The sequence below is a fragment of the Melozone crissalis genome, unplaced genomic scaffold (assembly GCF_028551555.1).
Source record: "Melozone crissalis strain CALT ecotype California unplaced genomic scaffold, PUWL_Pcris_2 ptg000018l_1, whole genome shotgun sequence".
Taxonomy (NCBI): Eukaryota; Metazoa; Chordata; class Aves; order Passeriformes; family Passerellidae; genus Melozone; species Melozone crissalis.
In genome coordinates, this window is record NW_026535796.1 from 8778642 (window position 1) to 8787625 (window position 8984).

The 8984-nt window shown below is 45.3% G+C and overlaps 1 protein-coding gene across 2 annotated transcripts; it reads left to right on the forward strand.

Annotated features, from left to right (window-relative positions):
• Window positions 1–1682: 1682 nt before the first annotated feature.
• On the forward strand, window positions 1683–8983 carry LOC128936893 (L-lactate dehydrogenase A chain). 2 transcript variants are annotated; one of them, XM_054276171.1, is made up of 8 exons: window positions 1683–1789; window positions 3338–3469; window positions 4555–4672; window positions 5367–5540; window positions 6335–6508; window positions 7331–7448; window positions 7867–7990; window positions 8165–8983. In XM_054276171.1, exons 2-8 carry the CDS (start codon window positions 3347–3349, stop codon window positions 8327–8329), a joined length of 996 nt encoding a protein of 331 aa, XP_054132146.1. In that variant the 5' UTR covers window positions 1683–1789; window positions 3338–3346; the 3' UTR covers window positions 8330–8983. The 2 variants fall into 2 exon arrangements, with proteins under 2 accessions (XP_054132146.1, XP_054132147.1); XM_054276172.1 differs by having other exon boundaries at window positions 1703–1789; window positions 3341–3469.
• Window position 8984: the final 1 nt, after the last annotated feature.

Below are 8984 nucleotides of genomic sequence, written 5' to 3' on the forward strand. Positions count from 1 at the left end.
ATCCTATGTTTCAAGATGTCTTTTCCCCAGTATTTTTTGTTTCTGTTATTTTGCCAATGAGCTCTCAAATAAATGGTGAGGTTTTGGGTTACCTTTGCTGTCAGATCACCCCAGCAGAAGGGAATTGTCACTGGGATGGTGTGTGACAAGGCATGCCACAGCAAGATAAGCACCTCAAAAGGAGCTCAAGCACATCCTAGGAGCTGAGAACAGATATGGCCAAAAATCAGTTAAATCCCAAAAGGAAACTAAAGTCAAAGATTGTAAAGGTACCACAATTACTATAAATGAAAAAAAAAAAAAAAAAGGAAGCAAAAAGATTACTGTAAAAACAAGAATGAGAAAATAAAGGTAACATAGCTACTCACACAAGATTAAATTAATACTCACCTGATTTTCAGTAAGGATGAACATGATAATCCATGGGTTTAAGGATGTCTAAGGGAAGGAAGAGAAAGCAGAAGTGGGTAAAAGATAATAAATGAACACAACTCACAGATGGTGAGCAAAACTCACTGAGTTTGCTGTTTTCCAGCTGGAGGAACCAGGCATTTTCAATTCCAGAACCCTGATGTGCACAAATCCAAAAGATTTTAAGTAAATTTGCCTACTTGAAGGCATTACCAGAGGACCAGAGAACAGCAAGTTCTAAGAAGTAAGCCATGGTGGGAGCAGTTTGGGCCTGTGATTTTGATGTCTGTGCAGCTCTTCAGAAAAACTTGCAAAGGAAAATCTAACTAAAAACATCTTAATGAATAACAAAGGGATAAAAGGCAGCATGGATTTACTAAAATCCAGTTTTGTACGATGACTCACAAAATAGTATAGTATAAAATTGAAACTTCAGGCATTCAGGAAATAAACTTTTTAAAATTTAGTTTTGCTTTTTGTTGGGAGTCCGAGCAAGAAATAAGTGAATGGGAGAAGGATTTGTCTTTACTAATCAACAGCAGGGTGACAGGAAACTGACAGCATGGTGTGACTGAGACTGACCAGTTCGAGCCCAGTCATGGAATTTCCACCAGCTTCAGGAAAACATTAGTGTTGTGTTTGAGGCATCGCCGTCGGGCACTCCATGCAGCAGCCCCTCTCAGGAGAAAAAGCATTTAAAAAGCATTTAAATTGAGAAAGTGCCGCAGAACATACATCCCAATGACCAGGGAACCGCTTGTGTGACCGTGCAGGGCTCAAAAGGTTTGGCTTATATAACCTAACACAACAAATGTGAGGGAATTGGATACGTAACTACAAGAAAGGGGAAGTAAACAAAAAACCACAAACATCTATTGATTTAGATGGAAATGAGAAGCTGGTTTTCAGCCACCCGAGAAGAGGCCCCATCCGGAACTATGGCCATAAACCCCGAGGAGGAGGACAGGGCTGGGACTGCCCGGGCTGGAAACAAAGGCAGGAATGCCTTGAATTCCCACAAACTCCGCAGAGCCGGAGCGTTTGCTTTCACTTATCCCGACTGGCAGCAGAGCGAGCGAAATCTCCCCGGACGACGGCCCTCAGACGAGTCCTGAGGGCACGCATAGCTCAGCGCCTCAGCCCCGCCTCAGCCCCGCCCCAGCCGCTGCGCTCGCCTCCCTCCGCTTCTCCGCTCCATCTCCTTCCCGCTGCTCCTTCCCCCTCCTCCCTCTCCGTCTCTCCACCCCGACGTGTCGGCGGGCACGTCCCCACCGCCGCAGCCCGCCCGCCGCGCGTCAGCCGCCCGGGCCGTATTTAAGGCGGCGGCCGCCACCACCCCCGCCCCGCCGTCACAGCCGCGCTTGGGTGAGGACGCTCGGTAGGTGCCATCGCCGTGGCGGGCGGGCATGGGTGCGGGAGCCGGGGGTGCAGGAGCAGGGGGAGAGCGAGAAGGGGTCCCGCAGGCGGTGCTGGTCCCACAGGGGATGCTGGTCCCGCAGGCGGCGCTGATCCCGCAAACCTCCGGCGGACGCGGTGGAGCAGGCGGCGACAAATGGACAAAGTCCGCTCCACGCCGCCTGCTCCGCTTCCACCGGCCGTGGTGGAATCTGCACAGGCTGGGATGGAGTCCAGCCGGCGAGATTTCCACTCACAGCCCCCCATCGCCCCTCCCTCCATGCCCTTGAGCCTCCGTGGATTAACTTGCTTCCCGTAATCGGTGCGTGCGGCCCCAGGGAGTGATCCTGCAAAGAGACTTGAGGATGGGCTTAGGGCTGCGTTTCAAATACAGATTAGTGGACCACCTACCATTCTCTTGTTTCTTTGAGGGGTATGGCACTCTTAAAAGGAAAAAAAAAATAAGTGTAAGAGACGCGCTTGAGTGGGTGGCTCTGATCAGCCTTGAAGCGCTTATAGTGCTTAGGCAGGACTTGGCACATGGGGAGTGCACTGCATGGCCACGCTTCAGGAGGCTGCTGCACAGGAAGACTGACATAGCTTGCTTGATTTTTCTTAAATATGGGCCCTGCCGGCTTCCTGGCCCTCCCCTCAGCCCCAAAATTTGCAGTCTTTACCTGCTGCTCGGCTCGGCTTCCCATGCTCTGAACGAGTCGCTGCCTGTTCAGCACAGACAGTCGTGTGGTGTCTGTACTTGCATCCGTCTGTGCAGCTGCTCCTGCCCTGGGCTCCTCGGGCTGCTCCCAGTGCAGCTCCCAGTGCAGCACCATTTCCTGCGAAAGCGTGGTGCTGGTGGTTTCCACGCAGAGACGGGGATGAATGCACAATCCTTTGTCATCGTTGTGCCATTTCTGCATCCCCTTGGCTCTCAGAACCCAACTAACCAGGATGCTCGGCGGCTACAGCTAAAATATGAGGGTGGGAGAGATGGTAACACCAGACTCCAGCCATCTTAATTCAAAACTCTGTAGTTTCACTTCAAAACAAATTCATGAAGTTGATGTGGAGGCTCATGCTGTCCTAAAAAAGGGCTTGCCTAAGTGTTGCACAACTTGAGCTCTGGAAAGGCTTCAGGGCACAGAATACCAGTTTTTCAGGGTGAGAGAGCAGAGAGTGCCAGACTGTGCTATGCTTAGAAGTACTAAAATGGCTTCCTGAACCGAAATGTAATATGGATGGCCATTTAGAACATTCTGCTGCTGCTGGAGTGCTACCAGCTATGTAATATAATCAATGGCTGTCAGGCTCTACTTGAGGCAAAGCTAGGGTGAACTTGAACAGAGGATTGTCACCAGTAATTCAGTTTTGCAATCATTTTGTGGCATACAGTCAGCATTGCCAGACATTTTATTAATGTGTTTTGTCTCCATTTTCTTATGATCCTGGAATAAAGTCTGTCTTGGTGGATATAACTGTTTTGGTATCAGTAAAAGCTCCAAAGCTTAGAGAAATGATGTTTCTTTCCTTTCAGCAGTGCACCATGTCTCTCAAGGATCAGCTCATCCACACTGTCGCCAAACAGGAGAGCCATGCTGAAAATAAGATCAGCGTGGTTGGCGTGGGTGCAGTGGGAATGGCCTGTGCCATCAGCATCCTCATGAAGGTAAGTGTCAGGCTTGGGAGGAAGCAGCAGAAGAGCCTGAGGCCTAAAAGAGGGGCAAAAAAAGTAGTCACCTGTCACAGTCGAGGCGGTCACGACGTAAAGCAGAGACCACAAGCTGTCTCAGTTGGTAACACTTGGCAACAGTTTATTAATGAAAATGGTTGATCTTTTATACACTTTCCAGTTGATTACCCTTCTTCTACCTTAGCTATTGGCCACAATAATTCAATACCATGCCATTGGTGAAAAGTTACTCTGACTCCACCTAACTTTCTAAAAATGCTTCATCCAGCTGCAGAATGCTCTTATCTTCCTTCTCTCGATCTCCTTGGTTACGGCCTTGGAGAAAGCTCCTTATCATCTTCTTCTTCTTCTTACTTCTCGCTCCTTTAGCTAACAGGCCCGCTGCTAGCCCCTTCCACAGTCACCCTTATTAGATGAACTTCTGGTTATACAATCCTTTTTTAGGCCTGAAATGAAGCAAGTCTTCAAGCTATTGACAGAGAACAAATAGTTGCAGTTCTTGTAGATAAAGTTTGCCTCAGGATCAGGCAGAATGTCCTTATGTATCATTTTAAGAGCTGCATTTACCTTTGTGGGACTTGCAGACTTCCTTCTAAGTAGGAATTCTCTTAACACTCTAAATATACAAAAGGATTGAGAACTGAGGATTATTTTGTCTTGAGCAGAGCAATGGAATGATTCCTTGCAGTGTAGTCTGGAAAAATTGGTCCTTGACACTCTGAATGACTTGTCTTCTGCCTTCAGTTATCATACTGAAAATGCTGTGGTTAACATCAGGCTTGCTTTTCTTGATGGTCAAATAGGTTGTATATGAATCACTATTAAATTATTCTTTGTTGTTGTCCTGCTTAATTGTACTCCTATTTCATGCAGAATGTGGTTATGAAAAGTATAAAGTGAACTCAAGGAAGTGGATATCCCAGGGGACTAATTGAAGGACTCTGGGAAGAAGTGAAGTGTTAGAGATGACCAAAATTGTTCAAGTAGTTTTTAAAATAATTGTAACTTCATGGTTTGCTGAAAGAGGCAGCAAACTCACCACTGCTCTTGGTCTCTTGTAGGACTTGGCTGATGAGCTTGCCCTTGTTGATGTGGTGGAGGACAAGCTCAGAGGGGAGATGCTGGATCTCCAGCATGGCAGCCTCTTCCTTAAAACTCCAAAGATTGTCTCTGGCAAAGGCAAGTACTTGGCTCACATGTGCCCATTGTTTCTAAATGGAGGCAGCCACTTCAGGTCTCACAAGGACAGCCTGTCACCCTAATTCTTGGTGGGAAAGCTCATGGATATAGGATTCAGCTGACATTTTAAAATATACCTTCTTATGGCCAGTCCAGCTAAGAATTTTCTTCCAGTGTTCACTACTCAGTACAGAAAGATGGATTTCTTAAGTACTTGTGCACCTTAGAGAACTTTATTTCATGACCAATTAACCCCTGAACTCATTACAGCTTAATTCTGATAACTTTTAGTGGCAGCCTTGAGTAGGGCAAAGGCTTAACCAGCTCATACCTTAATTACATCTCCTACAGGTAGTAGGTTATGAGGGCAGAACCTTCTTCCTCTTCTACACAGCACTTACCCTGCATGCCATCCCAACAGCCATCTCCAGTCCCGTTTGTGGCTGAGAAGCAAGGAGCAAGGCTGCCTGCAGCTGTGTTAAAACAGCAACGTGCCTCAATGTTGTGGCAAGAACCACTGTCTTAAAATTAAATTTCATTTGCTATAGAGGTAAAGTCTAGGGTAACAATTACTAGGCAATTGCTGCACACTCAGACTTGAGAATTTGAGATCCCAGTGCAGAAAGGAAGTGAGAAGTCCTGTTTTGAACCATGTGTTGTAGAGGTCATGTTTGACACAGCCTTTTGTCTGCAGATTACAGTGTGACTGCACACTCCAAGCTGGTCATTGTCACTGCTGGTGCCCGGCAGCAAGAAGGAGAGAGCCGCCTTAACCTGGTCCAGCGCAACGTGAATATCTTCAAATTCATCATTCCCAACGTTGTTAAATACAGCCCTGACTGCAAGCTGCTTATTGTCTCAAACCCAGGTTTGTCTTGTGCTGCCTTAAGAGGATTTGGCTTAGAGAATAGTCTTTCTTCACTGAGGTAGCATTAGTGCACAGGCTTTTAGAAAATACTTGTGCTGGGGAAGAGAAGGCTCTGGGGAGACCCTGGAGAACCTTCCAGTACCTAAAGGGGCCTAAAAGAGAGGTGGACTTTGCACAAGGGCATGTAGTGGTAGGACATGGAGCAACTGCTTTAACTGGAAGAGGCAGATCTAGGTTAGCTATAAGGAAGAAATTCTTTTATTATGAAGGTGGCGAAACACTGGAGCAGGTGGCCCAGGGAAGTTCTGGTGCCCCATTCCTGGAAATGATCATGGGCATGTTGGATGGAGCTTTGAGCAACCTGGTCTTGTGGAAGGTGTCCCTGCCCATGGCAGCGGGTTGGAATGAAATGACCTTTAAGGTTCCTTTCAACCAAAGCCTTTCTATGGTATCTGTATAGCAAAAAATGTCATCTTCCCTCTCCAGGCTCAGCAGTTTGGTCTTCTGAGAAATAAACTTGGGTTTTCAGACCAAGTGATCTTGAGCACACTAGGGTCACTGATGATTGCATGCATAGCATAAAGGCAGAGCTGAGAGACTGTTCAAAATAGTCATTATGTGATATTAAACAGTCATTATGTTAGCCCACCGCAGTGCCTGGCCATGGGCACGGCTTTGTGCTCTGTTCCTGAAACTAGCATGCAGGTAAAATGCTTACAGATGAATGCAAGGTACCATCCTCATTATCAGTCTGCTCATGAGTGGTGTTTGTTACGCCCCTGTTCTCCTCACAGTGGATATTCTGACCTATGTGGCCTGGAAGATCAGCGGCTTCCCCAAAAACCGTGTCATTGGGAGCGGCTGCAATCTGGACTCTGCCCGTTTCCGCCACCTCATGGGAGAAAGGCTGGGCATCCACCCCCTGAGCTGCCACGGGTGGATCGTTGGAGAGCACGGAGATTCCAGCGGTAAGGGGGAAGTTGGGCTGGCTGTTACACAGAAATCCCTGATGCTGTCTGCCAGGGACACATTGAAAGGCTACAGCAAAACATTGCTGCAAAACCTCTGCACTGCAGCACCTTAAAAATGCAAGTTCTGATTTAGGTCATTTGCTGCACAGAGTAACCCTAGATGATCTATATTTGACCTGAATGACTGTGCTTGGAAAAGGTCGTTACTGTAACCTGAGCTGGCTAAACATTTCCAGGCTAGCTGGCTAAACATTTCCAGGCTAGATTGTTCACGTAACTCCCAAAAAAACCCCAACTGAAGCAGCAGGAGGATAAAGGTCTCTGCAAGGGCCTCTCAAAGATCTGCACCAGACTTACTGGCAGTCACTCAGCTGCCATTCCTGGCATCTCTCAATCACTGTATATAGGAATTGCAGAGGCAAGTCTGGAGGACAGGAGAAAGCACTTTTTCCTTATTTAACCTGTACTTTTCCAAGCAGCACCAGAGCTGTGCTGTCTGCTTCCTGACACCCACCAGAATGCACTTGGAATCGATTCTTACTTTGGGAAAACTTTGCAAAAATGCAGTGACTGTCATTTCAGTTTGTATTGCCCAGGTATTTCACATTAACAAAGTATTCAAACTTTGTGACACTGTGTATAAATGTTGATGTGCTCCTAGGTTCTCAGGCTGCAGTTTAGGCTGGCCTTATAGGTCATACTATATTTAAGATTATAGGTAAATCGTAATGATGTGTTGCAGATTAATCCAGCTAGATCTCTTGTTAGTTGGAAAAGAACTGAGTATTGTGAGGTAATTAATCCATGTGCAACTCTCAGTGCCTGTCTGGAGTGGAGTGAACGTTGCTGGCGTCTCTCTGAAGGCTCTTCATCCAGACTTGGGAACTGATGCAGACAAGGAACACTGGAAGGACGTCCATAAGCAGGTTGTGGACAGGTAAATACTGGCTTGGCTTTTTTTATAAATTTCAACACAAGAACAAATAATGAAGGATTGAAAAATCTCTGTTCTGCAGTAACCAGATCTAGAATAGTTCAGTAGACCCAAATGCCAGGATGCAAACATAATGGAACATGAAATAATATTTTAAGGAGTAATATAGTTCAGTTTTCATTATTAATAAACTTTAAATTAGAGAAGAGCTTAAACTTCGAGGCTTCCAGTGTAATTATGGGGACTAGTGTAAAATGCAAATAGAATTATTCACTGCTGAGTTCATTTTGATACTGCCAGAAAATCAGTCAAGCTTCTGATGCTTCCAAATTGATCTGGAGACCTCCAAAAGCCTTTCTGACAAACTCAAAGCAGTGCAGTTGATGGTACTTGTTCTTTAATGAGTGTTGTGTCTCTGCAGTGCCTATGAGGTGATCAAACTGAAGGGGTACACGTCCTGGGCTATTGGCCTTTCTGTGGGAGACCTAGCTGAAACTATTATGAAGAATTTGAGAAGAGTCCACCCCATCTCTACCATTGTTAAGGTGAGCAGCCCCTTGTTCCTAATTTTTGTCTTACTGAGAATTAAGTATGTTTGGAATTCTGAAAAACAGCAATTGCTTTCTAGTTAAATTTCAATTAAATTTGGTTTCCTGATATGATATGAAATATACAGAGATACATAAATTCTAGCCTAACAATCCTTATGTACCTTTCAGGGCTTGCATGGAATAAAAGAAGACGTCTTCCTAAGTGTTCCTTGTGTACTGGGCAGTAATGGCATCACTGATGTAGTAAAGATGATCCTAAAACCTGAGGAAGAGGACAAATTAAGGAAGAGTGCAGACACACTGTGGGCAATCCAGAAGGAACTACAGTTTTAAACCTGCCCAAGCAGTTTTTGGGTCTTAGCAGTTTAATGGGTTTAGTGGTTTGTCTTACGTTGCACTTTCCAAGTAAGTCAAATCTTTCAATGTATTATCTCAACTAGAACACACAAAAAGCTCAAATCTGAACAATGGAGTTTCCTGAAGATAGCATTAGGAAACTAATCTAGGGTTTTCCCTGTTCACAGATACCCATGTTCTTAGCCAGAGCTAGATTACCTAGTCAGTCTTGTTCAGTGAAGTGGTATGACAAATCCAGCATTCAAAGCAGCACTGCCTAAAAAACCCTTTGCCTTTTCCTCTTGTTTCATGTTGGTTCAAAGGAATAAGGAGTAATTGCTACACAATGTGAAACCAAAGACATTTCTTGAAGTTGAAGGATTGTCAAGCCAATTGACCAACCTTTTCTGCCAGCTGAATCGCTTAAATATTTCACTGTTGATAGGTCCAAGTGTATTTTCCTAACACTGCTTTGGAATTTTTGTGGGTATTTTTTTCTTAGAGAACCTTATTTTTGTGTACTATATCAGTCAAGTTTTAAGTTCTGTCTCCAGAGCATGTTTAAAAAATGTTAAGGTTTCTATGTGCAACAAGACAGTGACTGTCCAACTGTAGTACCAACTACAACACCAAATAAACCACAAACTGTTAT